Here is a 14,902-nt window from a genome sequence, read left to right on the forward strand (position 1 = left end):
TACCAGCCTCTGTGTTCAGAGGGGCAGGGTTGGTTGAGCACTGTTTTAATAGTTATTAATAAACTATGTTTGCCCCTGTAATGTCTAATTATTAGTGATTTAATTTTGAAAATGTGCAACTGTTTCCTGAAAACATTTGGATACAGCTGGTGCTTCAGTTCATAAAAAGTTCAACTTAGATAAAGATTTGAAAAGGTACATTTAGCAGTGCAGTAGTTTCTAACAGTTAGCAAACACTTGCATCTTTGCTTGTGAAGTTCTGCTCATGATCAAAAAAGAAAAAGAAAAACATTTGCGAGACAACCATAAAAACCAGAAGGTGGCAGCACATCTTCATCTGCTTTGCAAAGAGAAAATTATGAAAATAAAAGTTTTGTTGCAGCCTAAATAAAATCATTTCTAATAAATGTCAGCAGTAACCTTGTTGTTACAGAATATAAACAAAAAATTTAAAATTTAAACGTGTTCAATTCAAACACATTGTTCAAAAACCTTGTTTCTATTTTTGACTGTGGCATAAGTTTTATTTTTACCAACAGTAAACTGTAAGGTCTGTGGCGCTGATGGTCACTAGGTGTTAAAGTGACATGCTGACACAGGTACTGCTGTGTGTTGTGCTTCACAGTACTGTTCATTCAAAAGCATTTATCCTGTTTTGGAGTTGTGTGGGATGGAGCCTATCCCAGCTGTCACTGGGCAACCGGCATTGTACAGCCGGGACAGCTTCTAATGGTAATAATGCTTTTGTTGCAGGGAAAGTTTCCACTGAAGGCAGGATCCTGAAGACTGAGCACAATGAGCTACAGAGAAGGCAACAAGCAGGAATGTGACGGTAAGTCAGTGTGAAGAAGAACTGGGAGGGAAACAAGCATCGAGTGAATTTAAGTCAGAATCCACATTAATGAAGTGACAGAGAAAAGCAGCTGATGGAAGCTCAGTGAGTCAAGTGACGTGGTCACATAAACTAATATTATTACATTAAGGAGGACAAAGAAGTGCAAGCACTAACAGGTCACACAGTAACAGGAAATAAGGATAAAACCCAAAATACCAGTGAGGGACAACTAAGAAATGATCTGCAACAGTGATGGGAAAAACAGGATACACATATACAGGATAACTGTGGGAACTGTGTGGAAACAGTAAACAACATAACTAAGCAAACTTATTCAAACAATCTGAGTCCTCAAACAAAGGCAGACGGAGAGGGACAAACAAAAAGCCAAACCTCAGACCAGAAACAGAGGAAACAAAGTCCAAAGACAGAGGTCAGGCAAACAGGAGAGCACAAAGTCCAGGAGCATAAGTAGACGAACGAGAAGGCTTTCAAAGTCCACAAACACAGAAGTACTAACTGCTGAGAAGGTGAGAGGAGAACTGGTTTGATGAGTGGTTAAGCTATTGGGAGAAACTATGAGAACAGGAAGCTGCTACGAGTGACTACAAAATAAGAGGAACAGGAAGTGAAGTTGGTGAAACTAAGACAAACTGAAGTTCATGACCAACAGTAAAGTTAGTTTTCTTATGTAGTGGAGATCAACAAAAATTATAAGTGTGACTATTTGTTCTTTTGGAACCAAAAAGCTTTTCAGTGAATTCTTATTAAATGAACATCATCACTGTGATGTAATATTTGCAGGGTTATCTTCAATAGTAAATAACAAATTGTCACTTTTTTCCTTCTGTTTAGGTTCTGAGAAAAAGTGATGATTCTGATAAATATGTAATGAGAAAATCAAGTAATATTAAATGATGATTACATTTAATCCTTAGCATTTTACCTAGTTATAATAGCAACTTGTACTCAGTGTACTTTTGAAGAATGTTTAAAAGATTGTCTCTTATACATGTTTTGTCTTGAGGTGTTTGCAGAACTGCTCCAAGGTCAGTTATTGTCTAACAGCAGACCATCCCACACTGTAGTGACCCAGAGTCACTCCATGCTCACAGGTGCTTATCAAAGTGCTGAAAAGGCAAAAGGTTTCCATAAAAGGAGTAAGGGGCTGGGAGCAGTAGCCTGAGGGTGGAGAATGTTCTGCCCAGCAACAGAAAGTTAAAAGACTAATGTGTGATGTAAAAAGTTTAAAAACTGCATAGGATGGAGAACTGAAACTCTGTTGATGTACTTCTCTCTTGCAAGATAATAAAACCCTGAAAGACAAACTGGGTGTTGAAGCTTCTTTACTGATTACACGTGAGGTGTCTAAGACCAGATATGATCATTTTTGCCATGACAAAATAACTGATTAAATCTCTCTCTCATTTTTGTTTTTATAACAGAACGTTTCTCTTAAATAAAAAGAGGCAACAGAACCTACTGAAGTTGAATAATGTGTCTGATTCATTTACAAAATACGTTCAGTGACCTTTTTAAAAAACTCTGTAAATCACATCAACATCTATTAATCAAATCTATGAATATGAAAATGCTCTTCTACTGTATCTTCTTCAGCAGATAAATATGAAGACAATCTGAAAGTGTCCAACTCTGCACAAACGTCAATCTCCCTTCAGTCAGAGCAACGTTTAGCTCCTGCTTTCTGGCCATAAGGATCTTTGTGCAGAGTTTCACGCTACAAGCAAAGTTTCTCTTTACAGCACAAACATGATTTTTTTAGATGTCAGATGTGTTCAGTCAGTGAGAAGCTGGTGGGGCAGGAATATCTGGAAAACCAGCAGGACAGGGGGTCTCTGGGACCACAGCTGATAACAATAGTTCTTTGAAATTTCTTGATGCATGGAGGAGACATGTGAACTTCAGTTTTTTAAGGGTGAGTATATTTTATAAAACTAAAAACAGATTTGTTGGTGATGTTTTTAATGTGCTCTAACACACTGGTTTACTCTTTGCTATGTTTGTTGAATTCTTAGTGTTCTCACGTTGTAAACTTCAAAATGGTTCCTGAAAAAGATCTGAATACAAATGGTTCTACGGTTAAAATAAAATGATTTAGACATAAATTAACTGTAAATATAACGACATATCATGTTGTAAATGTGAGTATTTATACTATGAGTGCAAAACTCCTGCGTGTTCGGTTTGAGAAGTTTCTTATGTAAAAAAAAGAACAAAATTAACGGAACTTTTTTATGAAGGAAACTAAACTGTAAAAAAAGTGTGAAGAAATGACCGCTGAGTTTGGGGAAGTAGTTTCTTGTCCATTTATGGCTTTATCATCAGATTTTTGACACTGATGGTCACTTGGTGTTAAAGGGACATGTTGATGGAAACTTTATGAAGAGAGAAATGTAGACTTCTGTAGTGAGTTCTGTATAATATGATCAGACGTTTTTACCTCTGCCTTACTGTAACAAAATATGAAGTATTGTGTGACAGACTATTAGTGACTATATAATAAGTACATTTGTTTTGAAGTGATCTGTGAGGTTAAAAAATGATGAGCTCATATAAATTATTATCATAGTCAAAAGCAGAAGAAACAGGGCAACGTGTTTTCTGCTGCTGTTGGTGAAACACGTCATCTTCAGTAACAGGGGTCAAGTTTTAAAGTGTTTCAGTGTCGACTCAAACTTTAAAAAGCTTGTTGCTAACCTCATTCTCACTTCTACAACATTAAACTGAACAAAAATTAAATTCCTCTTCCTTAAGACTAAATCTAAAGATTGAATCATGTTAACTGGACTTCTTTTTCTAGGTTAGAAACGTTTTGCTACTTATATAAGCAGCTTCTTCAGTCTGAATAAAGAGGAACCCAGGTATATCGTCCAGGTTGGACAGGATCAGGAATGAGGACATCAGAGGGACAGCTCATCTTGCTCATGTTTCCCTGTGGTTCACCCCTGGAAGTCAACAGCCGAAAGGAAATGAAGATGACCCCCTGTTAGAATGACCAGAGGACAAAAAAACAAAAAAGAAACCAAACAAACAATAAACTATGTTTGTCCATCCACTGTCTAGTTATCATTGTTATCACTTTGAAAACCTTAAAAACATATAAACACAGTTGATGTCTGAGAACATGATTTGTTTGTGTACACAAAGAAAGTGAAGCATTCGCTTAAGAGTAAGAAAAGAAAATGCATTTTAGGGAAGAAGATGCTTTTAATTCCTTCCGCAACCCTTAAGTGTCAGGGTAAGTGATCTAACTCTATGTTGCGAGTCTTCTTAGTTCTTCATAAACCACACTGATGGTCACACAGCGGGAAAATGTCTGAACCTGAAGTTTTATATTCTGATGTCAGGTTCACGAGAGCGAGGGGAAATGGCAAAGGTGAGTGTTTAATTCCTTATGTGTCTTAATGATTTATAGAAAGAAAATAAAGATATAAAGTGAATAAAAAAGGTATTTATAGAGATAACAACTAGTCTTATGTTCATGGTAACATAAAACACACATAAAAGTAACTTAAAGAGATGCTTCATTTGTTTGACAGAGTTTTGGGCAAATCTGAAACATCTGCAATGCATTTAAAAGCTGTTTGCTTTTGTGTTGCAGAGGCCACTTCTTCATCGGAGGAAACCACTTACTCTGAAATCAAGATTTTGAAAACTCAGCCACCTGCAGAGCAGCCTGGTGGGTAATACACTGTATTAATAAACAGTCATTATGAGATAAAGAGACACAACTATTGACTGTATTCACAAAAAATGTGTCAGAGTTCAGTACCTGTAAACAAAAACCATATGATTGTATTACAAACTGGATTCCTTTTGTTGTTTAGTTATTTCAGTGTCTCAAAAGTAAATATTTCTTGCCATTGCTGGAAATATTACATCCTAATACTATAATACAGTTTACTATCTACTGCAAGGTTGAGTTCAGTATTTATCACCTGAACAATGTAAAACTAATGTAAATGAACATTCTCCTTCTATCTCTGTCAATATTCTCTGTTTTTAACAAATGTTTTCATGGAAAAAATGAAAGAACCAGTCAGCTGTCAAGTTTAGTGTGAAGTGAAGTGAAGAAGTTAGTGCTGAGGAAAACAAATGAGGAAGTGACCATGAAGAGAACTTATGGTACATATACATTTAATCAACTGCTACACAAACTTTCAAACCTGTTTGGTTTCACCTTCAAGCTAAAAACGGATAATGTGTAAATAAATAAATAAACTGAAGTTAAAGTTGATCAGTGACAATAGAAACAGCTTCTGTTGCTCTGTTGGTAAAACAAACTGTGTCCTGCCACTGTAACAAGTTAAAGGACTAATTACATGCTCTAAACTGTGCTTTAGCTTCAAAAGTACAAATTTAACCTAATTGGGCATTATTATTATTATTATTATTATTATTATTATTATTATTATTATTATTATTATTATTATTATTATTATGTTACTCAGAAATAACTCATTAATAAAAAATTTTTTTAATTATTTGTTTATTTTTGGTAATAAAAATTAAACACACATGAACTTGATAATGTTGATGACATGAACATAAAAATATATTGTGGATTAAATCCAGGTGTCGTGTTTTTGCAGAAATCCACTGTTTCACTCATGTACAATCTCAAAGAGAGAAGAACTTCAAAAATACAATTTCTATTAATTTATTTCTATAAATTTACAAACACTTTTAAATTCAGAAGTGTAATTTAGTTAGTAGCAATAATAAAATCAAGGTCAAATGTACTAGATGAACTTCATTGTATATTTGTCCCCATATTCACTATTTAGTCTACAGGGGAAATAAACTGCATCCGTACTGCACAACAATTTCCATAATAATAAATAGAATAAAAAAGACATAAAACAAGAACAAACAGAAAAATGCCAGCAGGATTCATTTTTTAAAAGATGTTTAATTTTAATTTAACTTCTAAAGTAAAACAGATGGTAAAGATGGCTGCTACAATAACAAGAGGAGGCAACATGTGCAGCAGGGACATTGTCATTTGTTTTTATTTGGAGAGAAGAACAAATTTAAAATGTTCAAACGTTTATTGTAAAAATTAAAAGTCTGTCACAATATTAATACACTGTGGTTCCTGCAAGGGAACGTGTTTAGTGTCAAAACACAAGGGGAGGACACGTTATTAAATCTTTACCATTTCTGTCTCTTTGACCTTTCAGCAGCTTCCCAACAAGTGGAGTCAAACAAAAGGTCAAAGGTCACATCAGACAGAGTGCCCCTGCTGGTCCTCAGTGTTCTCCTCATAGCTGCTGTCATTGGTCTCTGCGTTGTCTGTGAGTTGTGTCAATACATGTAAACTGACTTTAAGGGACATTTAACAAGCAAAACCAAAGTAATTTTTGTTCTTATTTGTGTTGTTCTGGAATGAAACATAGTTCAGTTCATACACTGTCACTTCCAGACATTTTAAAAGTGTCAGTCCACTTGTGTACTTTACTTTGCAGTAAAAATACTTGGGGCATCTGATACAAGGTGCTGTGATCTATGTGGTTTCTTTGTTGTTAATCAGGTCTTGATCATTTCCAAACCAAGAAAACTCTTCAAACACTGAAAACTGAAAACGAAGCCATGAAGAAAAATCTCACAGGTAAGACTGTCAGGGTTTGAATCTGTACAACTATCGTTCATCTTTATTTCCAACAAAAGACCAACATTAATGCATTTTTTATTAACTTTTTGTTTGTTTTCTGATCTGCTCATTTGAAAAAAGTGCAAACAATATTTTTTTTCTGTTCATAAAAAAGTGATGATTCTGAAAAAAATATTTAATTTTAATCAGTAATTTATCTTCTTTCATAACAGAATGTCTCTCTGAAATAAATCAATGCACCAGGCTGCAGCCTATGTGCCCAGAACCTACTGAAGTTAAAACTAGTAAGTTATGGATTTGTCTTTTTCACAGGTGATTAATAAACAGTGATAAATGACAGACACAGTGAGTCAGTCAGTGATGTATTTATTTTGCACTAGTTCAGACTGTATACTGCAGTAACTGGAGTTGTGAGATAGTAAAACTGCATCTGTAAAAGAGAAAACTTCACTTTCTCTGATTGTCTCAGTTAAAACTCAAACTCTCTCTCTATGTGAATCAAACATAAAGAGTGATTCTGTCCCCTGACTGATGTCTTTGCTGTAAACTTTTACAGATGAAACATGTCAGAAGTGTGAAGAAGGCTGGGAGCTACATGGAGGAAAGTGTTATTATTTCTCCAACAAACCTTCATCCTGGAACCAGAGCAGAGAAGAATGTGTCCATCATGGAGGAGATCTGGTTAAGATCGACAGCAGAGAGGAGCAGGTATAAAACACTGCAGCAGCTTCATGTTCTCACATAAGTTTTATTATCTCAGCACAGAAAAGTCACAGAGTCATTTTCACTCCTCTGATTGTTCAGTCATTCCTGGAGAAACATTTGAGAAACAAAATGAATGAATCTGAGGACAAGTTCTGGATCGGACTGACAGACTCACGGGAAGAAGACAGATGGTTGTGGGTGGACGGATCAGAACTGAACACAAGGTTTAACTGTTGTAAAAACATGTTTATTTTTAATCTCAGTTTTACCAGTTTTATTGACCCTGATCTTTGTGTTTCACATCTTTTAGTTTGAGGTTTTGGAGCGGAAAAGAGCCAGACAACTGGAAAGGAAACAATGAGGTAAATCCTGATGGAGAGGACTGTGTGAGGATGGGGGAGAAAGGAGGAGCTGTTGACCTGAAGTGTTGGTTTGATCGGTCCTGCAACAACCCTCACAAAAGTATATGTGAGAAAGCAGCACAAACTGGACGTTATGTTTGTAATTGTAGTTTGTAATACAGTGAAGCTTTAGTCATCAGCTCCATTAACAATCTCAATACAGGATGCAGAACATGGAGCAATGCTGTTTGTAGAAAACTAATGTCACCAACAATGTGAGATGTTGCAAACATTTAAAGATCCACAGTCAAAAATAAAAATACTCAGTTTGATCTTTTTTCACTAAAGAAATTCTGTGACCTTTTGTAAACATTCTGTAAGTCACATCAACATCTCAAATCTATAATTATACAAAATGTCTCTTACTTTATGCCTAAATCGGGGCCTTCGAGTTTCCACATCAAACTTGTCTAAGTTGCATATTTGATGATGAACTGGTTTCTAGGTCAAAATCATACATTAGCTTCTGTTTTGTGGTCAGAATGATCTGACTTTATAACATGAAGACATCATTTGTTCAGTCGGTGAGAAGCTGGAGCTGATGACCAATGTTCTAACCAGTTAAATCTCTTGATGCACAGAAAAAAACGGCAATTTTCAAAGACGAGTAAATTTTATAAAACTACCACATGTAAAAAAAAAAAAAAAAAAGACCAGAGGACAAAGACAAATACTGAAGAATCAACAGACTTTTAGTGATGTTTTTAACATGTGTTCCAACAGCCTGCTTTGCTCTAATAATGGATAATAAACTGTGTTTGTTCACACAGTCAAATTTTTTGTGTTTTCATTTTATAAACTTTTAAAAACATTGCAAACATTTAGACAAAAGATGCTACAGTTCATAAAAACAATACAATGATTTAGACATAAACTGTAGATATAACATTGTTGTATCATGTGTGTAGTGAATGTGAGTATTTATACTAAGAGTACAACAATCCTGTGGGTTTGCTTTGTGTCACGTTTAGGTTAAGGGAGGACCCAAGTGAAGAGACTGTAAGAGGGATCGCAAATAAGGGGTTTTTATTGACAGAGATGTAAATGGTGAACAGGACCAGCACACGAAAGGAGTTAACTTGAAAACAAGAGGGGAAGAGAATTACCAGAATAAACACAGCTAAGGCTCAGGGGACAAGTTAGACTTGGTAATGAAAGAACTAACAGGCTACTGAATAAATAAGGCACAGATAAACGTTAAACCACTAAAGCGGGTAAACAAGGTTTAAGGCTAAGGGGACTAAGAAATATCAATGGACAAACTACTGAACAAAGGATAACACGTAATAATGAATAAAGTAAAACGGAGCACAACTTAAACACACTGGAAGGGAAAAATACCAAAGTAACAGAGTTGGGGGAGCACATACACACAAGGACTAAGGGGAGGCAGTCACAAACAAACTCAACATAAAGCACTGGCAAACTGAAGAGCACACGAGCAAACCAAAACATGAAAAAAACAGGATAAAACAAGCGGAGAAAACTAGGGACTAGACCAAAATACTGAATTAAACAAAAGGCAAACCTCAGACCAAAACCACACAGGAAACACGGAGTCCAGGATACCAAAGTCCAAGATTCTAGAGTCCAGATCTCCCAAGAGTTCAAGAAACATAAGTTTCAGGCTTTACCAAAAGTCCAGAGTCTACTGTGGGGTTGGTGAGGATAATAATGACAACGAGGAAGACAGTAACCACGATGGGAGAGACCACATTAACAATGACGAGGATCTGGCAGGGGAGTGAAGGGAAGACTGAACTTAAATAGAGGGTGGAACAGGTGCAAACAATGTGGGACAACGAGGGCAAAGCTGGGGAAAAGAACCAAGGACAGGAAGTAAGGAGAAGGGGCCACAAAATAAAAGTCCAGGGACAGGAAGTGCAACAAGACCCTGACACTTTGAGACGTTTCAGCTATAGAAACAAGTAAATATTCAGAAATATGGTTTTTGAAGTGATTCTCTACTTGAATATTACATTTAACAAGACCTGAACATTTTAGATTTTTGCAGGAACTTTATTCATGAAACACATGTGGAACAAATCTGAACCAGAATTTACATTCATAGTATCAACATTAATAATATTTCAAATATTTTGTTTTCTTTGTGAAGTACTATGGTACAACATGTACATTTTGGAGCATCTAGTACTTTAACTTGGGAAAAGAATTTAAATGGGTACATCAACCACTACTGGAGCAGTTTGTTAGCAACTACTTCCCCCTTTGTTTGAGTACTGACTAACTAAAAACTAAAAGGCTTTGTGTCCGTAAAAAAGGTTAAAACAACCATAAAAAAAGTAGCAGTTTAGTTACAAGCTAAATAAAAATAATATATAATAAATAATTGTGAAGCAAGACACAGCATAAACCTGAGTTTGGGGAAGTAGTTTCTTGGCCATCTTTGACTTTACCATCAGTTTCAAGTGTTTTCTTTCACAGGAAACTGATCTTTGACACTGACGGTCTCTTAGTGTTAAAGGCACATGTTGATAGAAACTTTATGAAGAGAGAAATTTAAATGTGAGTTCTGTGTAAAAATGCTCATGTTTTTTTCTTAATGTGAACTATTGTGTGACAGACTATTAGTGACTATATAAAAAGTAGATTTGTTTTGAAGTGAAGTCTTAGATGCTGACAGTAACTGTCTGAGCACTGCGTTTAATTCATTACTAGATTCAATTGGTTTTTCCCAAAATGTAAATAAACCCACTCACTGTTTTAGTCACACCTTGGACCTTGTCCTTACATATGGCATTGAAACTGATAATTTAATAGTATTTCCTCATAATTCTCTTCTGTCTGACCATTTTCTAATAACATTTGAATTTACAATAACGGACTATACAGCAGTTAGGAAAAAATTCCACTACAGAAGATGTTTATCTGAAAATGCTGTGAATAAATTTAAAGAAATTATTTCTTCATCTTTTTCACCAACATGTGTCAATACTATGGTGAGTAGCCATCTTACTCTTGTACAAATTGATTATTTAGTTGACAATTCTGCAGCCTCACTGCTTATGATACTAGATACAGTTGCCCCTCTGAAAAAGAAGGCAGTGAATCAGAGGAGCCGACCTCCATGGTACAATTCACAAATGCACAGCTTAAACCAGGCATCACGAAAGTTAGAGAGGAAGTGGCGTTCCACTAATTTAGAAGAATCCCGGTTAGCCTGGAAAAACAGTTTAAAAACATACAAAAAAGCTCTCCGTGATGCCAGAACAGCATATTATTCCGCATTAATAGAGGAAAACAAGAACAACCCCCGGTTTCTGTTCAGCACTGTAGCCAGACTGACTAAGAGCCATAGTTCTGCTGAGCCTAGTATTCCCTTAACTCTGAGCAGCAATGACTTTATGACTTTCTTTACTAGTAAAATTGTAGCCATTAGGGAAAAGATTCACCAGATCCTCCCTACAAATATTACGGCTAAATCTTCATGTACAACATCTATAGAATCCTCAATAAGACCCAATCCATCTTAAACTGCTTTACACTCATAGATCTCACTGAGCTAAGTTCAACTATCGCCTCCTAAAAACTAACAACATGTCTTTTAGACCCTGTTCCAACCAAATTGCTTAAAGATGTTCTACCTTTAATAGACACGTTCATATTAGATTTGATTAATCTATCTTTAAAAACAGGCTATGTACCACAGGCCTATAAAGTTGCTGTAATCAAACCATTACTTAAAAAACCTTGTCTTGATCCAGGTGATTTAGCCAACTATAGACCAATATCTAATCTCCCGTTTATTTCTAAAATCCTTGAAAAAGTAGTAGCAAAACAATTATGTGATCACCTTCATAGGAATAATTAGTATGAAGACTTTCGGTCAGGATTTAGAGCTCATCACAGTACAGAAACAGCACTGGTAAAATGGTCTGCACTTATATAGCGCTTTTCTACCTATTGGCACTCAAAGCGCTTTACACTGCTTCTTATTCACCCATTCACACTCACAATCACACACACATTCATACACCGATGGGGGAGCTGCTATGCAGCTGGCCAACACTCACCGGGAGCAACTAAGTTGGGGTTCAGTGTCTTGCTCAAGGACACTTCGACATGTGACCGGAGGAGCCGGGGATTGAATCAACAACTGTGAGATTGGTGGACAACCGCTCTATCTTCCTGCGCCACAGTCGCCAAAAGTCACCAACGATCTTCTCCTGGCTTCAGATAATGGACTTGTGTCCGTACTCGTATTACTAGACCTTAGTGCCGCATTTGACACCATTGACAACAACATTTTATTACAGAGACTAGAACATGGATTTGGGATTAAAGGAACCACATTACAGACAGATTCCAATTTGTTCATGTTAATGATGAATCCTCTTTCTGCACAAAGGTTAGTTATGGAATTCCACAGGGCTCTGTGTTAGGACCAATACTTTTCAATCTGTATATGTCACCTTTAGGCAAAATTATTAGGAAACATTCCATATACTTCCACTGGTATGCAGATGATACCCAGCTCTATTTATCTGTGAAACCAGAAGATAATAACCAATTAGTCAAACTTGAAGCATGTCTAAAAGACATAAAGACCTGGATGTCCTACAATTTCCTACTTCTAAATTCAGACAAAACTGAAATCATCCTCTTTGGGCCTAAAAACATGAGAAATATGCTGTCTAACAATATAGTTACTTTAGATGATATAACTTTGGCCTCCAGTACTGCAGTGAGGAACCTTGGAGTTAGTTTTGACCAGGATTTTGGCGTTTACGTCACATATAAGACAATTCTCTAGAACAGCCTTCTTCCACCTACGGAACATTGCTAAAATTAGAAGCATCCTGTCTCAAAGTGATGCCGAAAAACTGGTCCATGCATTTGTTACTTCTAGGTTGGACTAATGTAATTCCCGACTTTTGGGGTCCTAGTAACTCTCTAATGGCCTTCAATTAATCCAAAATGCTGCAGCAAGAGTGCTGACTGGATTAGGAAAGGGAGATCATATTTCACCTTCACTAGCTTCTCTTCATTGGCCTCCCATAAAATCTAGAATAGAGTTCAAATCCCTGCTTCTTACATACAAAGCTCTTAATGGTCAAGTTCCATCATATTTAAAAGATCTCATAATTCTGTATCGCCCGATTAGACCACTTCGATCCCAAAATACAGGCCTACTTGTGGTTCCCAGACTTTGCAAAAGTAGAATGGAAGGCAGAGCCTTTAGCTATCAAGCTCCTCTCCTGTGGAACCAGCTTCCAATCCAAATTCGGGGAGCAGACACCCTCTCTCCTTTTAAGACTAGGCTTAAAACTTTCCTTTTTGATAAAGCTTATAGTTAAAACTGCTCACTCAACCTGAACTAGCTTTTCTCTATAAATTTATTTGTCACCACTGTATGCCATTAATTCTGTGTCCTACCAACCTGTACAATGCTTTGTTGTTGCTTTTTTGTTGTTTTGTTGTTGATTTTTGTTGTTGTTTTTTTGTTGCTTTTCGTTGCTCTTTTCTTTTCTTTCTCCACTTTCCACTCACCCCAACCGGTCAAGGCAGATGGCCGCCCACCCTGAGCCTGGTTCTGCTGGAGGTTTCTCCCATTAAAGGGAGTTTTTCCTCTCCACTGTTGCCTAGGGCTTGCTCAAGGGTGATTTGTTGGGTTGCCTCTACATACTTGTGTAGTCTGGACTTTATTCTGTAAAGTGCCTTGAGATGACTTTGTTGTAAATTGGCGCTATATAAATAAAGTTGAATTGAATTGAATTGAATATGTGAAGTTAAAAAATGATGAGCTCATATAAATTATTATCATAGTCAAGAAGCAGAAGAAACAGGGCAACGTGTTTTCTGCTGCTGTTGGTGAAACACGTCATCTTTCAGTAACAAGGGTCAAGTTTTAAAGTGTTTCAGTGTCGACTCAAACTTTAAAAAGCTTGTTGCTAACCTCATTCTCACTTCTACGACATTAAACTGAACAAAAATTAACTTCCTCTTCTTTAAGACCATAGTTAGAAGCTAATGAAGTCAGTTCACTAAGTGGAAACAGTAGTCAGTATTTTTACTGTGTAGGTTTGAGATATTCACTGATCAGTCAGAACTATAACCACCTGGTGGTCTGAATGTTGTGGTGGACTGAGGTCAGGATGGGAAATAAATAAATGTGGCCGTGATCAAGAATCAGAGAACACACCACAGCACAACTTCACCCAAACAGACTAGAACAGATGGCTGCTAACAGGTTTTACCTTAAACACACAAATCCACCGTTTGTCTAACCTGTCTGATCCACATACACACTGGGAGCAAGGAGCTGAAGAGAAACCTGTCCCATGTGGGACTGGCTGACCTGTAGGGAGGGGGGAAGCCTAACAAGCCTCATCTGAAGCTTCATCAGGATTTAAGGTAGACTGGCCTTTAAGGTGGACCTGTGTCCACTGCTACAGATGGGACTGAGAACAAGCTTATGATTCAGCAGAAACTTTATGAGACACATGTGGAAAAATCTGGACTAGATGTTCACATACATGGTATCAACATCATCCATAGTGTTTGAAGTTACTTTGTGGAGTACTTACACTTTTGTACTTTAACTACATTTTTAAGCATGTACTTAGTAGGTAAACAACTTAAATGGTTACATCTACTAGTGATGAAGTAGTTTTTTTCAGACATTGTGTTTTTCCCCTCATGAGTAAAAAAGCAGAAGTGTTACGGTCAAGACAAACATAAAAAACAAAAAGTGGCAGCACATAATAAATGTCTCAATAAACCACAGGGAATCTGAAATGAATTAATGAATATTAGTCACAGTGGTGATGGTCATGGAGACTAACAGCTGAAAAAGCTACAGGATAAATTGTCCAATTGTGTGTTTGTGCTATTAGCAAAATCTTTTGAATAAAAATGTGTGTTTCAGTGCTGAGGTGGAAAATCAGTATTTTTAATACAATGAGTAAAAAGAAGTGTCTCCAATGTTAAACCTCAGAACTTGATTTGAAACAATCAGCAGAAACAAACTGAACCCTTCCAGAGAAAACAGATTTAGGGTTGAACTTTTTTCACTGGACAGTGTTTGATGAGGTAAAATCAGAAGGTTGTTATCATTTCTGATGACGGCTGCATTTTATAGAAGAGCTGCTGATGTTACTGTGTCCACCCTCTGAACTCTTCTGTGTTCTCACATGTGTCTCCTCTAAATGTTCAACAGGTGAAGCTGCTGCAAACAGAAGGTCAAAGGTCACATCAGAGAGAGTGGACCTGCTGGTTCTCAGTGGTCTCCTGGCAGCTGCTGCCATTGTTATTTACCGTCTCTGTGAGTTTGTACAGTTTTGTTCATGTAGTTTTACTTTGAAA

The 14,902-nt window shown here is 36.6% G+C and overlaps 1 protein-coding gene across 1 annotated transcript; it reads left to right on the plus strand.

Annotated features, from left to right (window-relative positions):
- Positions 1–238: 238 nt before the first annotated feature.
- Positions 239–7,536, plus strand: LOC137102569 (C-type lectin domain family 12 member B-like). The gene is made up of 9 exons (XM_067482222.1): positions 239–832; positions 2,619–2,771; positions 3,657–4,232; positions 4,458–4,535; positions 6,040–6,153; positions 6,390–6,467; positions 6,683–6,754; positions 7,027–7,178; positions 7,486–7,536. Exons 3-9 carry the CDS (start codon positions 4,169–4,171, stop codon positions 7,534–7,536), a joined length of 609 nt encoding a protein of 202 aa, XP_067338323.1. The 5' UTR covers positions 239–832; positions 2,619–2,771; positions 3,657–4,168.
- Positions 7,537–14,902: the final 7,366 nt, after the last annotated feature.

This window comes from Channa argus, chromosome 1 (genome assembly GCF_033026475.1).
Source record: "Channa argus isolate prfri chromosome 1, Channa argus male v1.0, whole genome shotgun sequence".
NCBI classification, from domain to species: Eukaryota; Metazoa; Chordata; class Actinopteri; order Anabantiformes; family Channidae; genus Channa; species Channa argus.

What these genes read in the sequence shown, in the direction of transcription:
- LOC137102569 (XM_067482222.1), top strand. Translation starts at nt 4,169, where the DNA reads ATGTCTGAACCTGAAGTTTTATATTCTGATGTCAGGTTCACGAGAGCG. An exon ending in ACCTACTGAAGTTAAAACTA is followed by an intron (nt 6,755 to 7,026) that starts GTAAGTTATGGA and finishes AAACTTTTACAG; the next exon opens with ATGAAACATGTCAGAAGTGT. An exon ending in TCGACAGCAGAGAGGAGCAG is followed by an intron (nt 7,179 to 7,485) that starts GTATAAAACACT and finishes CACATCTTTTAG; the next exon opens with TTTGAGGTTTTGGAGCGGAA.